Source organism: Saccoglossus kowalevskii, chromosome 12, assembly GCF_978046115.1.
Source record: "Saccoglossus kowalevskii chromosome 12, keSacKowa6.1, whole genome shotgun sequence".
Taxonomy (NCBI): domain Eukaryota; kingdom Metazoa; phylum Hemichordata; class Enteropneusta; family Harrimaniidae; genus Saccoglossus; species Saccoglossus kowalevskii.
Window position 1 is genome coordinate 28,179,105 of NC_140652.1, and position 17,124 is coordinate 28,196,228.

The 17,124-nt window shown below is 34.8% G+C and overlaps 1 protein-coding gene across 1 annotated transcript; it reads right to left on the reverse strand.

Moving 5' to 3' along the window:
• Positions 1 to 6,825: 6,825 nt before the first annotated feature.
• Positions 6,826 to 14,951, reverse strand: LOC100373070 (uncharacterized). Its single transcript, XM_006818468.3, has 10 exons — positions 14,933 to 14,951; positions 13,239 to 13,340; positions 12,838 to 13,027; positions 11,606 to 11,732; positions 11,109 to 11,181; positions 9,809 to 10,012; positions 9,139 to 9,277; positions 8,407 to 9,000; positions 7,534 to 7,560; positions 6,826 to 7,420 (listed from the first exon to the last, which is right to left on the reverse strand). The coding sequence occupies exons 2-10, from the start codon at positions 13,305 to 13,307 to the stop codon at positions 6,831 to 6,833; spliced, it is 2,013 nt and encodes a 670-aa protein (XP_006818531.2). The 5' UTR covers positions 13,308 to 13,340; positions 14,933 to 14,951; the 3' UTR covers positions 6,826 to 6,830.
• Between the last annotated feature and the right edge of the window lie 2,173 nt (positions 14,952 to 17,124).

The window sequence follows — 17,124 nt, forward strand, 5'->3', positions numbered from 1 at the left end:
GCTTGCTGTTTTCCCACTGTACACATCACTAATGTCGCTATTCAAACTCTTTATTTACGCCCTGCAGCACGAAACCTTAAAACAGTGTATAGTTGTATTTAGATGAGGGCGTCCTTACAATTTCATTTACGGGTAAAATAAAATAAAATACGACCACGTAACATCAATAACAGTACAAACGTACATAGAATCCACGTAGGCAGGCCATTGACACCGGTTTTCAATTGAGGGGCACCCCCTGACAAATTCCGATGGAAAATTTAAATATTTAAAGCACAAAACAATTAACGTGAAACGTACGTGCGCTGCTGCAAGTGTATGGAAATATAGCCCACCAAGAGGACAAAACTCTCTGCTCTTGTGCGTGTGCTAAACTTGCTTAAAACTATGCATTTGTGTTCGTTAGTATCGATATTTATGACCATAGTATTTATATGTAGCATATGCCAAGTAGATTCACACCAATGTGCCTTTTTATATAATGTTCTAGACTTGCTTGCAGTCTGTTGCGATTCCGATGAAAAATTCTTGAAAAATAAATATGAATTGCGTAAACGAGGGGTGAACGCGAAAGTCATTTGATCGCGAAATTCCAACTGACTTGCCATCAGCGTAGCGCCATCACATTACCAGCCATATTTGGGATTGTAAATTTGCATATACGTCATACGGTAGGTGGAGCAGCTGAGCCACGGATCATAACAATAAACAGGACATCGCACGTGCCTGTGTTTACTTGTCTCGCACTATGTTACTGTGTCGTTGACGCCAACCAGTCATTGGTAGCATAGTGGTTGTCGCTCTAGACTCATGATCGGTAGACCCAAGTTCAAATCCTACCTTAGGCTGAACATCAAACCCTTAAACCCTAAACCCTTACCCTGGATGAGTGTGCCACAGACTCAATGGGAAGGCTAATTCACTAACGAATGCGACTTTGGGGGAACCTTTGTTAAGGTCCGCAGGTGCTTGTGTAGGATAGCGCATTAAAATTGCCATTTGACAGAGAGATGGCCACACAGCCCTGTCATGTAGTCCCAAACATGAATATGACTTCTGTGGCAAATGCACTATGTGTCAGAACTAGCACTTGCAATTTGCACATACAAAAAAAGTCAGGAGAGACAACAGTGACATTCAGTCTCCAGAACTGTCGCCTGGAACAAAAATATTTATTAAAAAAAAATGAGTAAAACAACCGTCGTTTTTTTCCGAGAACGCAAGAAATTATCTATATTGTATGCGGTCTTGACATCGTAAAGGCAGACGACAGGCGAAAATTGCTTAAAGCTGGCAAAGAAGACCCTTGCTTGCCAGGAGATTGAATTCGCTATTGGCGAGATTATTGATCCACCGTTGCAGACAAAGGACGCCTGGCGAATTTGTTCAAGAAAGGCGACAGCTATCGCAAAAATATCCACAATTTGTAAAATGATGCATCATGAAACGAAGAGAGCAATCAAAGCCAAGGGGCAAGTGGAAAACCCCAGAAGACCTAAAAATAGCGAAGAAACCAGGCAACGGAAACGAAAAGCTATTTTCGAACAGACGACCGGAAGTAGCGACCAAGACCACATCGCCTGTAGTCGATACAAAACGTCTCGGCCATCTGAGTAGCTAGGCCTCCACGACCTCTCGCTGATATTCACGAAGGCTTTGGTATCCTAATACTTTTAAGGCTTGCTTCAAACATTGCACGTTTTTTTTTTTGTTTTTTTTTTGGAAATTCAATGCAGAATAAAATGGCATATGCAATTGGGATATGAGAAAGTAGGTTTTCGGGACCTTTTTTATCCAAGAAATGTGTATGGTATGCGGGGTCTCAGTTGATATGGTTGAAACATATAAGACACGCCAATCATTACATGCCCGAATCTGGCTGGTAATATGATGAGGACGCGTGTAACACTGATGGCAAGTCTGTTGAGATTTAGCAGTCACATGACTTTCGCGTTCACTCCTCGTTTACGCAATTTATATATATTTGTCAAGAATTTTTCATCGGAGTCGCAACAGACTGCAAGCAAGTCTAATAATGTTCTAAAAATCGCTTCCAGGTCTCACTGGATAATAAGATTGGTGTATGTAATGGTTGTGATTCATATGAAAGTCGCCAGTCTGCTTATGATCGGTAGCAATTACACGACGACGTATTCACAATGTGTATAAAAACAAAAATAAAGGAATATGCGAAATAACATTTCAAAGGATTCATATTTTGAAATTAATAATTTATTTTATTTAAATCGTCGTCATTCAACTTATTCAATCAATGTCGATAGTGGCCGTTTTAACAGAACATCTATATATGGCATGTTATAATTTTTCAAATTACGTAAGGAATATATCCAATTTGCATATACTAGTAACCTCTGCATTGTTTTGCTTCATATTCCAGCACTTTCACTAGTTGCTGTGAATTATGTACATATGAAAATTTCTGCTTACAAATTTTCCAGAGCGGATTTGGATTACAACACGATCGATCTAAATCCTACTTTAAGTCTATAAACTTATTTTGTGTATAGTGCCAAGTTTCTTTGTTGAGTACAACAACAAATATTTTGATGCTGTGAGGTCAATGTGATTTGTCAATGCATGGAAAACGACGAAGAATTAAAGGGGAACCTATACTATAAATAGGGGCAAGATGGCCACCGCCATTAGTATGCTAATCCGAACCAAGCCGCTCACATTGTGAAGGGAGCTCTGGGAAATGTGCCGTTTACGATGTTTATAGATCAAGCTTTTGATGTATAAATGTTGTTATTTTCAGTCGAAACGTGCCGCGACAAGGTAAAATCCTGAGTTTAAAATGGCGGTTAATGTATGCAAAATGCCTGTCAATCACAGTTTGAGTAAGCGAGCATAATAAGCATTCATTTACTTAGTGGGCAGAGGCTGAGTTAATTACCCATGAGCACGTGGTGCAATTCATGGGATTGAGCGGTTCCCCTTTAATCTGTTTCTATTACAGTAACATATTTTCTATGCAGATCATTGAATGCCGAGAACGATCACAATTCACTGTGGTGCGGGAGATGGTAGGATGGGAATTTTGTTTCAGTTCAACAGATGTTTATAAAACTTTCGAATTACTCATAATAGAAAGATAAAATAAATAAATAGAACAGCAGCGAGATATAAACAATTACAAGTGAGCTGCACACACTGTCGCTTTATGAAATTCAGTACTTCACAGCTCCTCGTACAAGCAGTATCAGTATCTAAGTTCTAACGCCGCTCTCTCGACTGGAAAACTGTGTTGAAAAGTAATCCTTTGTTGTTGCATTGTACACAAGACGATGAACAACTTGTTATGTCTTTCAACATCTCTTCACCCTTTAACAATTCACCCCTAGATGTGATAATTTCATCTCAATAGTAAAAATCCGTCGTCAAAAATGTAAATAATAACCTCATCGGAATCTATATTTTATTCTTACCCACAAGCCACACTGTGACTACCCCAAACCTTTCATTGAAACGAGTGGTCTGGGGAATACCCTGACCTATGGTGTTGACTTTCTGTTTGTAATGTTGTATGACAAGTCAGACAACTAACTATCATGTGAAACCAAAAAAAATCATTCTAAAATAACATACTAATATCAAATTTATTCTAGATTCACCCGGGAAAAAATCCTGTGCGACAGTAATTGTTTAGACGGAACTCAGTCTCGCTGTGTAAACTTGTTTTGGAACACGGACCGTGTTCACGTGACAATTTCGGGTTGCGTTCGCGAACAATACAAAGTGTTATTGACTGGCGTCATTCTAAATTTAATAATAGTTAATATTCTTTGATAACCTTTAGCATTACAACAATCATTTCAACCCACTCATGTACCAGTGATAAAAGTTCGGACAAGCGGTTATTGTTTTTAATAAGCGAGCGAGAAAAGAAATTGAGTGATATGCAGTTAAAAAGCGATAGAAGAGTGATATTGTGTGAAATGCGTACCGCTGCCCGTTTATAGCTTGACAAGCGTTCCTTAGCGAGGACATAATAGAATGAGTTGGTAGTACATGCGGGGAGGGAGTTCAGAGAGGGAACAGCCAACAGTCCTTTACGGGGAAAACGTGAAATCTTGTAATATTAGATTTTGAGGGATGCCGAGATAAAAAAGATGACTAAGTGAACCAAAAAGCATGCCTTTAGCGGCATACCAGTACTTAATTTTAACACCTTGGTTATTCTTTTGACATTGGCTGTTTTTTCATATGTAACGATGGTAATTTCGATGACGTGGGCAAGTGGAACATTCACATACATGGTGATGGTGATGATAATCGTATATTGCAAAATGTTATCATTATATATTATTAATTTTCGTTTGACTCCCCCCTTAGACATACATATTTCACTTTCATGTATAGTCACTGATAACCTTTGTTGGGACAGTGTTTTATAAGTAATACATTTCGTTAACAATAATACTACTATTTCACAGAATATACTATTTTATTCGGATATTCCTCCAATACATGTTTAATATTTTCAAAATGTGCACAAAGTTCTAGTTAAATTGTGCCAGGGTAATCTACGAGTGTTATAGGTACAGTTGTAATGTTAGTGTTTCTAGATTACTGATTATGTGTAATTGAAAAGCAAGGACTAATGCATTCTTACAATTGTTTCTTACAAAAAGCGACGGTTACTTAACGCCATGTTTGACAGCATATTAATCTAATCTTAAATAATTGTCAGCGGATGATACAACAAACGCAGAATGGGAAATAGTTTAGCAGTTACCACCACATTACTTCAACACGATTAATCATCGTGTACTAACTGAATGGTGTATGTCATCAGCTGGAATGATTATTGTACATGTTGTTACATGTCGTCAGTGAAATAATTTATCACATTAATATGCTTATTTTAAGTGTTGTCTTTCATTATTAACTCCAGCAATTCCCATTGCAGGTATGTATAATAGAATATCGCTAACTTCCCCATAACTCTGCTCAACTTTGCGTGCGTGCTGTTTTATGACAAGCTACGGTCAGCTCGTATGAAAGTCCGCTAGTATATTGAGCGTTTTCGAGTTTATTCGTCACGTCTTCAAGCATTCAACCCTGTGAATTCGATATTTCAACAACGGTCAAGTTTAAGGACAATCTTGCTAACTTGCCCATCAATTTGAATCTGTGCATGCTCAATAGATTACGGCAACCTTTTTGTGTCCACTGACTTGTTCAGCATGTGTCCGATGTAGGTAAGACAATAAATCAATAGAGTTGTTGGTTAGTAGAAAATAAATTATTTAATGCAATGCACAATCGGGGCAGGTTGAGTACCACACTGTATCAAAGTAAACCTGTACAGCGTACATGATTCAAAACGAAGCACATGTATGGTACATTTTGTAGACTACGAACATACGAAGTGTGTTTCTGAAAATCTAACTGCAATTGACATTTTCAGTTGAACTCTTTGTACCTTTAGAACTGACGTCAACACCCATACATAATCTGAAAAACTTGTTAATGACAGCCAAGACTATTTGTTATAAGATATACCTGTAAGTTATATATTTGAGTTAAAATTTACTCAAGAATATTGTAACAATTTTAGTTTTAAATGTCTAAAACACTACTGTGCACTAAGTGTTGAACGATCAATATATGTACAGAGAATAAGTGCGACTACTAGTAATTCTGAATTACGAAAATTGATCATGATTATTGGTCAAAATTTCCATTACTGAACTTGTGATAACCATTTTTAAAACAATATCATCTATGTGATACTGGCCATATACGACTCATTTAACAGCGCCCATTTAACATTGCAAAACACAAATGTGTTACTTCTCTTCGGGGTTTCCAATCTCGTGAAACCATGCGCATTGATGGTTTTTTGTCATCTTAGTTTGCTGGTCCTGCTGAACTAACTGTTAATTCTCACTGCATCAATAATAAAAGGGAAGTGAACAACCTAATGTTTGTAGGAATAAATTACCACGAGGATACAACAGTCAACTCTACTGAAACGTTATGTTGCAAATATACACATGAGGTTGCCACAATGAACCATCGATACTACAGCGCGGGAAATTAAAAAAAAATCGGCACTATGTGATTACACACTGTGATGAAATGGGTCTTTGATTTGTCATGTATTATATTTGGGGATACACATTGAATATAATCTACATAGAATTATCAAAATAAGAACCCGAGGAATACATAATATTACAGATAATGGCCTTGTCAGCCAATCAGATTAACGCACTTGTTCACGGATGGCATTGCCATCTTCAAGTCACCAAACCTGTGTCTTAACTTCAGAGAAACATTGTTATATTTTATGTGTTTATTGAATATGGGCGTCCACTGCAAGAATTTACTCAATATTCTCCTTTCACACACGCTCGTACGCTATGCTATGTATGTTTTATATACACTGTATGTGAATGAACTGAGATCAATTTGCTTCACTTTATTACCTTTTCAATTAATCATGCATTATAATTCATACAAATAAGTGACTAAAAAGAATTATTATTCATTAGCATATATTCTGATAACTTTGTCTTTCAGAAATATCTAAATCGGTGTCTAATATACCATTAGCGGCAATTATGTTTATTTCTGTAAAGAAAAAGACATATGAACAATAAAAAGTCCCGACTTTTATTGTTTTTATTATTTCAGTGTGAAATAAACTCCTGAGTTGCTATACTGAATATCTTACCGTGCACAACATATATATACAAATAACTGACGAGGTGATGTGTATGCGAAAAGTATTGTTGTTAACATCAACAATGAACTTTTGAAAATAATCAATCAATGACTTAACAAAACAACACTAACCGTATTTAGATGCCGAACGACACAGAAGTAACACATCTGCTATTGGAAATTTCACCTTGCCAATACGATGTATAGGAAGATCTCTCCCACAAACCACATGTGGTTCCAATGCCAATTACTGCACCATCTTTGTTAACGGATATATCAGACACTATACCATTACCATCCACATTTGTCCATACTCCTTGTATACCAGGTCTTTTATACAATTTGCCATTCATTCCAACACCTAGTATACTTCCATCTGGTAGCACCGATATGGACTTTACGGATCCACTATTTGAAACAGGGCCAGACCATTTTCCCTCAACACCAGGACGAGTATACAAGAGGTTGTTCATACCAATACCAACGATTGTACCATCAGGCATTACAGTTATATCCAATACTGAACCACTATTTGCTACAGGACCTTGCCAAGTCGCATCTAGGCTGCTCTTTGTCCATAATCGATTGTATGTACCCACACCTACGATAGTGCCATCTTGTAGAACAGTCATTGCAATCACACAGCAGCTGTTCGGTGCTGGACCCGTCCATTTTCCTTCAATTCCATCTCTCGTGTAGATTTTTTTATCGGTCCCAATACCATATACTAAATAACGTAAATGAAATTAGTAAACTAAAATCTATTTTGTCAAAATGAATGTGTTTTGAAAACATCGAATTTTATTTTGTTTTAGCGTTTTAAACAATCAGAATATGTACCTTTCTCTGTTTTTTCTACTTGTTCTTCTATATTTATAACAGGTGCCGAGAAAAAAAAGTGTGATAATGAGAATGACGTCAAACTTGAATATCCATCTCACGAATCATCATCATTGTGTGTGAGTAATACATGGAAAACAGATATAGTTTTGTAAAATATGTAACGCCCATGAAGCATCTTCATACAACCATATAATGTGTAATGACTATTTGTTAAATAACGTTACTATATAATATTTCAATTCAACGCATACACACATGCCTGTTGCTACTGTAGTTTTGCTTTGTTTAAGTTATTTTCGGCCCTCAGGCCAAATCTAATGATCTCGTAATTATATCTTTATCTAAGTGCTGCGAAACGCAAATGTGCTCCTCTCATAATAAGACGCGATTACTCGTTTTTCATTAAAATACAACTGACGTAATCACAGAACGTTATTCAGTGCGTGAAGCAACATATATGCGTCACAGTATTGCTAATGATATCGTAAAACCAATCTGTACAATTTCAGTGTACTTTGTTATGCAATGGTTACAAATACGTATGTTGCTATTCTGTTTTTTTTCTTTCATGCTTATTCAGGATCATGAAGGGGTACTGTGTATCTCAAATTATTGTTATTGCAAAACAAACACATTTAATGAAATAGACTTTAAACATGCATTCATGTTAATTGTGATGTGTACTGTTCGCAGTCACAACAATTGTATTGGGCATATTGTGAATATGCAACACAAATTGACTTAGTTACATATAATATAACTTACATGTAACATTTCAAAACAAATTAAATGTTTCGTTTAAAATCATACAATGACAGTGTCATTTTTGTTTCTTTATCTGATAGATATAAACAATGTAAACAAACTCACCTTTCTCTACAAACGACACAGAAGTAACACATCGGCTACTTGCAATCTCACCTTGCCAATACGATGTATAAGAAGGTCTCTCCCACAAACCACATGTGGTTCCAATGCCAATTACTGCACCATCTTTGTTAACGGATATATCAGACACTATACCATTATCATCCACATTTGTCCATACTCCTTGTATACCAGGTCTTTTATACAATTTGCCATTCATTCCAACACCTAGTATACTTCCATGTGGTAGCACCGATATGGACTTTACGGATCCACTATTTGAAACAGGGCCAGACCATTTTCCCTCAACACCAGGACGAGTATACAAGAGGTTGTTCATACCAATACCAACGATTGTACCATCAGGCATTTCAGTTATATCCAATACTGAACCACTATTTGCTACAGGACCTTGCCAAGTCGCATCTAGACTGCTCTTTGTCCACAATCGATTGGATGTACCAACACCTACGATAGTGCCATCGCGTAGAACAGTCATTGCAATCACACAGCAGCTGTTCGGTGCTGGACCAGACCAAGTTCCCTGAATATCGTCTCTACTGTATATTTTTCTATCGGTTCCAATACCATAAATTTCTGAACGTAATGTAATGAACACATGTATACATGAAAACTCGCTATGATTTTTCAATAAAATACTCTAGAGTATTGTTATTTAGGTATATAAGATAGACAAGACAAACGTATTTAATCACCATTGCTATATATACTTACTGTTTCCTCCTGCAGGGCAATTGTAAATTATATTGGCAAGTTCAATATCAGCGGCACTCAGATAATTACGCTGACCAATCTTAGCTTGATCGACAGGGTTCTTCGCGCTGATGGTTGGTTGACCATTTTTGCTGAAATACTAAAATAAATTGTTCGAAAACAAATGTGTGAATATTATAAGTTTCTTACATGGTACATTTTTCTTGAATTGATTAACAGACGCACAGTAATACTCGTTGCAATCATAAACTATTAGTATCAATAGGTGGAGTAAAATTATTGATGTACGACTACCGCCCAAACGAAAACCGACATCTTAGAAGACATTCGGCATTAGAGGGCGTACAATTTAGACGAGATGTACTATTCATTCATTTTCATTATATTAGTTTAACTATAATTCCTAAAACAGTTTACTTTTTTTACTTTACAGAGTTGATTATTTTAGTTATGATCATTTCTGTGCTGCTTACAACAGTCAAATATACTTAATATAGTGATTATGACGGTTGGACACAATTAGAATTTTGGCCGGTTGTTCCAATTATGTTGATTTTGATTTTGTCTGCTAGGATAAATAATTTTGAAGTTTTAAGCTTGTACTGTTGCATAAATCTATTACACTACTTAGTCATAGTTAAGTGAACATATCACAGAGTAAAATACATACGTGTGTTCCATAATGCATAATAGAGCCCGGATCATAAGCCACACCATAAGAGTTGATAGTTGCTGAAGTGTATTTACGAAAATTATTTTCCTTCCCGGATTCTATATTCTCACTGTGAATAGTTACATAATCGTCTCTATCAGATCTACTTTGTTCATGCCAGAAACCAATTGCATGACCAATCTCATGAGCTATTGTTCCCCTCTGTTGGAATAAAAACAATATTATCTGATTATCATGATATGAGGCATGCATATTATAATAATGTTCGGAGGATAGGAGTATAAAACTACAATATGTCATACAAAAAGTTGATCAAGCTTTCCTAATATGGTAATATTTTGCAATGTAGAGTAGACTATAATTTGCAATTCGGAGTTTTAAGATCTGCTATAGAGAACACTGCGTTTTCGACATTGTGAATTATTTTTTTATGCAAAAAAATACAGTATTTTTACCGAGTAAAATCATATTTATCATATTTATTAAAAATACACGAGTTGTTTGAAATACTACATAGTCATTCCATTCAGCTTCGTCCATATATAGCATACAGAAAATATTCTTGTGTAATCGGTGATTATACAAATTATTCATGGTGATTAGGGAATATATTTTGTTAAGAATTATTCTTAATATAAATTTATGAATTTATAAATTTATGAATTGTCAAATTAGTTTTTCAGGGTTTTTCTACAACAAATCAAAAACAATTTCACAATGTCGAAAACGGGAAATCTTCATCGTAGTGTTATCGGTCGCTTGTGTATCATTTTTTGAAGCGATTTTGGGCACTAATACTATTCTGGTCAGGTTGGCCATAGATGTATTTCAGCTGAATTACTGGTGTCAAATAAATGAATGTTTTTCATTGCCCGGAGTTTGTATTCATCATCATGATTTTCAAGTTATCTACAACTTGATTGTAGGCATTCCCTGCTTACGCACAATGACGTTCACGTAGAATCAAAAACCAGGTCTCAATCAGCAATCGGTTGATGGATGGCACTCAAAGTGCAAATTCCGATAACGGTTATGCCACACATCGCACTTGACACCCTTTTGGCAGCAGTTGGAACCAGGCAAAATCATTGGTCTAATTCGTGCCTGTGCTTAGTTTTAGGATTTTACTCCTGATCCTCAAAATCTACAATTCGACGAATTACAGACGAATAATTATGTTAATTACGAATAATGTTCGGCCATTTGTTACTCAAATACATTTCCTGTACCCATTGTTTATACTGACTGACTGTGACTGTACAAAATAAAGAAAATATAAGTGATAAGTATCACGTACATATTCGCACCTATATCCAATTGATATTTCTTGTGCCCCACCGGGATTCGAGACGCCCACGTATGACCAACATCTGTAAACAAATAATGTATTAGTAATTGTAATGAAAGTGGCATTCCTTGCTACACCTACGTCTACATGGTCATTGTGTCAACCCAAATATTGTCTGCCTGAAGTTGTCTATTAAAGTTGACATTAATATTCTTTTAAGCGATCTTTCATTAAATGGCATCTTGTGCATGAAACTCAGATAAAATTTTATTTATTTATTTATGTATTTATGTATTTATTTATTTATTTATTTATTTATTTATTTATTTATTTATTTATTTATTTATTTATTTATTTATTTATTTATTTATTTATTAGTTTATAATGGTCTTATACATATAATTTAGAAAATATGATGGTTGATGCTTATTTTTAAATGTTGAAGGAAATTGTAATCCACATGTAGTATTGTCATATATAGTAATTAAGAATATTTGATTACTTACCCGCTCTTTTTTACAAATCGGATTCTCGATGTGTGGCCTGCTGAAGCGCTATAAGCAGGAAATCTTAGACACGAAACACTTTCCCAATATTGGATTGCACTAAGAATTACATCTTTGTCACCTTGACCTGAATAATAATGATTAGAATAATACAATTAAGTCAACAAGGAAAAAGAATATCTAGTAAAAAAATGCAATTATGTAATAATTTTTCGGCTTTTTTATACCCTAAATCAATGCTATGATATATATTACGGCAATCAATTATAACAATTATAATATACTTAACTATATATATTTGTATACAAAAGTCGTGTAGGAAATATCGCGGGGTAAATGACAGCATTAATTGAAAGAGCAGTTCACAAAAACAAAACAAAGCTATATCTGCGATTAGTAATGCTCAACTTGTGTCGATGTTGACAAGGGTGTAGTCATGTTACTTAGTGTAAGATATCATGCAATAGATCTAAAAGACACAAAAAATAATTTTACACCAATTTTGGCCATTATATTTAGAAAGATATTTGAATTGTCTTAATAATGAATGTAACTCATCAAGAACTAAATTATCTGTGTAGAAACAAACATTGTTAAAATGCATTATTGTTACCAATTTCATATACATACAAACAGTCAAAGAAGGTTCATAACAGTTGTAAAGCAATTGGGCTGTTAGAAAGATATCATGATTAGGAACGTACCTAGTATCGAGTATCAAACAAATTGGGCTGACTTTGTGATGAAATTGAAAATATCGTAATTTTAATTATATATCACTATATATCACCACAAACAATTGCTTGACAGCCCAAATTAGTTTACAAAAAAAACAAATATTAAACAAACTTGACATAGATACCCAAACTTTGAAATCTTCATATTCCTTAGGAAATATAAACTCAAATGTATTAGGCTGTTTCATGTACATGCTCATCATATCAACCGGGAATAAATTGCAGTTCTCAAAATATCACAATTTCAAAATTTGAATTTTCAGTATTTTAAATTAAAACTATGCAATTCAAAATTTGGAATATCGCCTCAAAACTACCTCGCGAAGTACAATCTGTCTAACACTTCCTATCACTGCATATGCCTGCAAACAAATTTATGGGAGAAAAATAATAATAGCATGCCACACATCGTTACTAGATGTATCTGCGTTATTTATACTTTTATGTAGTTCAGAAAACTGTGGTAATTCATGTAAAATGATGTATATATCTTACTTGTAGATGATATTTCGTAAGGCACAATAGCACCAGGCCAACGTTTAGTTACATCAGCATGTGCTTTCCTAGTTTGGAGACCTTCTATGTCGTTTTCCAGTGCTGTTTTCTGTTCTGGTGTCAATATCATGTCCGATTCAAAGGCCCCCGGTGTCTCAGCTTCTTCAGGTGGTTCGGGTTGCACATCCACCTACGACAATTTCCAAATACAAACGCAAATGAGTTGTATGTAACATATATATTTGACGAAAGACAGTATTTTGATGCCAAGCTATTTGCAAATAAAATAACAACAATTAATAATATTATGTTATATATAATAACATTGGTAATGGTGCTAATAAGTTACAACATATGTTTTATATAAGTGGACTGAAATGTAATTGAATGTAATATAATACCATGTTTATGCAGCCCACGGATAGTGCCAATATTACAAGTACATGACGCAGCTGGTATGTTCTTCCCATAATTGCCAATGACTCAAAATCAAACAAACAATTCTGCAAGGTTGAAAGTCATTATCATCATCATTATCATCATCATCATCATCATCATCATCATCATCATCATCATCATCATCATCATCATCATCATCATCAATCATCATCATCATCATCATCATCATCATCATCATCAATCATCATCATCATCATCATCATCATCATCATCATCATCATCATCATCATCATCATCATCATCTTCAATGCGTTTATACTAAAAAAGCAGCTTACGCACATGCTCATTATCATGTATTACATATTTTGGACTATTTTTACGATCTTAACTCTGCTTTTCTGTGTTGCCGAGTTTTTTGAAATTGAAGAAAACAAAATAAATGTGTCTTGATTGTGTATACTTGATATAAACTTCTATTACATAGTCCAGAATTTTCATTTATTAAAGATGCTGAGAGTAATGTGTGACCAAGAAGCTGAATTATTAAACAGGCACATTTCTTCATCTTTACAATATAATCAGTGTGTAATAACAATATTCCTTATTGCTGAAAAGCTGTCAAAATCTTGTGGAGAGAGGGAACCAGCAGTTTTGTTTTTATTCTTTAAAACCATTGCACTTGTCATTCCACTGGGTACAAGCATGACATTTGGTAACACTGGACGTGACAGAGGTAGATGTTGGATTCCTGTCCACCATTCTATTGCAAAAGCTAGTGATTACACATGTCATGTGTCCATTTTCAATCCGCTTTGCGTGCAATATTTAGAGACACCAAGCAAGATTAATTCATGAATTAAATAAAAATACCCGGGTAGGAACAGAAACAAATATTCAGTATTTATATTACGACAAAGCGCCATGCAAAGTAGGATACCTGATGTGGTATTTCAACACGTTTGTCTACTGAATTCTACGATAAATAAAAAATAAAAACAGTATATATATTATAACGACAATTTTGATCTATTTACATAAGAGATGCATTATCATTCAAACTTGCAACCAAATGACATGGTACGAACCGCAAATGAATTCCTTTCTAAATAGGACAAATATTTCTAAATACCATACACAAAAAATAAAACAAGATCATTGAATGACCAGGCACAACTTATGATATGATCTGCCAAGAATTGTATTCACATAATGAACTAAACGAACGAACCTCTCAAATTCAAACTTGCAACCCTATGACATGGTAAAAAGACGGATTGCGAGTTATGAACCATAAATAAATCCCTCTCGAAAATTGGAAAAAAAATATTTCGAAATACCTATATAAAACAAGATCATTCATTGACCAGGCACAACTTATGATATTAACATGATCTGCTAAGAATTGTACTCACACACTGAACTAAACGGAAGAACCTCTTTGGACAGTGTGCAATGTGAAAATGCCGGATATCAAAGCATTTTTACGGTTATTCTTGTTTTACAGATACCTGCATTTCCAAATCACGAAACTAATATCTGAATTATGACGTCAAATATAATCCACATAGATATATTTTTTCTCATTTTGATTGTCACGAAAATATTAATAGATAAACAAAATATTAAAAATGACAGACCAATCACTAGTTGACCTGCATAATTTGGAAATTGGAGGAAATGAAAAAACATGACTAACCTCTCTGCGCAGTGCACAATGTGAGAATGCCGGACATCAGAACATTTTTACGATTATTTTTGTTTTACAGATACCTGCTTTTCTAAATCTCGAAACTAATATCTGAATTATGACGTCAATCATAATCCATATCACATTGCCTCTGTTCCCGGTCTGGAAACGGCGTGCGTTCTTTTGTCTCGAACCACGTTCTGGTAAACAAACCATTCACACCGGGGCCGAGGGAGTCGGGAAGTCAGGCAAATTACGATACCGTCAGAATATTCATTAAAAACGGCAAATTAACGGTCATGCAAAGCGATACCTCTTTGTATGACTTCACTTTGACCTGAAATTAAGGCAACTACAACGTAAACGAGACATCTAAACAAAGTTAGCACTATGAAATCTTGGGTTTTTGAATCCTGATACGTATCAAAACCAGCCTACCAACTCAGAAACCTCCAGTTCCTGCCATGTAAAAATTAATATCGGGAATTGTGTCTAGCTTCCAGTTTTAATGGGATAAAACGGCGCGTACCAACATGTTGACATCGCTAATAGTTTCCCATTTTTTCCTATCATTGCGATAGGCGATGCACCGGCCATGGAAACCATATTTTTTGAAACAGTCGTCGGGATAGGAGTAGATAGTCGATTTGTGTGTATTAGCAAATTGTAAAAGCATGTACTTTGAAAATAGACAGTGAATCATTATCATAAAGCATACACATATATTTTGCACTCTCATGCTATAAGCATTTTCATTTTAACTCCAAACACTATGGACTGGTTAAAAAACGAATTGCCAGATTACGAATCGCGGATTCGTTCTAATGGAAAATTGATAGAATATTTCAAAATATTTTCCTCAAAAATATGTAACAAGAATATTTAATAACTAGGCAACATTTATGATATCAAAATGATCTGCTAACACGGTATTCACATGATGGAAAACACGTACTATTCTTGCTGCATAGAGCCACAATGTAAAAATGCCGGATATCAAAACATATTATTCACTATTTTTGTCTTACAGAGAAACCTGCATTTCTATGTCACCAAAGCGTAGATAAGGATTATAAAACAACAGAATGAATGCGTCTTTATGGGTCAATGAGAATTTATGCATATTAGTTTATTCTTATAGCAAATATACATCGCTTAAAAATAAAAATGGCTGAACAAAACCTAGTTGATCTGCACACTTCGGATATTGGAGAAAATTGAATAAATATGATTTCATTGTTTAAACTTGATATAAACGTTGACTACACGGTAGAGAAGTAACCATTGTTGGGGATGTTGAGAAAGGAATATGAAACAACTGATTTATAATGAATCTATGAACACGCACACTTGTTTACTTTATAACATGTGTGTATTGACTCTAGTTCTTATTTTTGATTGTCAGTTGAGGTTTCGTTTAGAGAGTGATGGCCATGTGTTTTGTTTTTCCTCTGACTTCTTTAACAACGTTGCATTCTTCATGCCCCTGAACATGTAAAACCATGATGTTTGTAGAAAGTGGGACCGATAGGGGTAGATGTTGGATTCATGTACATCATTCTATTGCAAAAGCTAGTGATTACACATGTTATGTGTCCATTTTCAATTAGCTTTGCGTGGGATTTTTTTAGAGACACCAAACATAAAAAAAATCTTGAATTAAATAAAAAATACCGTAGTAGGAACAGAAACAAATATTTAGTATTTATTTTACAACAAAGCACCCTGAAAAGTACCATGCCTCATGTGGTACTTGTTCAACACGTTTGTCTACTGAATAGTACGATAAATAACAAATAAAAAAAACAGCATATATATTATAATGACAATTTATATCTAAACATATAAATAACCACCAATGTTATATACATTGGAATATCTTTGGCCATTCAATAAGAGATACATTATCATTCAAACTTGCAACACTATGACCTGGTAAAAAGACGGATTTCCGAGTTATGAACCATAAATAATTCCCTCTCGAAAATTGGAAAAAAAAAATATTTCGAAATAGCTATATAAAACAAGATCATTCATTGACCAGGCACAAATTATGATATTAACATGATCTGCTAAGAATTGTACTCACATAATGGACTAAACGGACGAACCTCTCTGGACAGTGCGCAATGTGAAAATGCCGAATATCAAAGCATTTTTACGATTATTCTTGTTTTACAGATACCAGAATTTTCAAATCA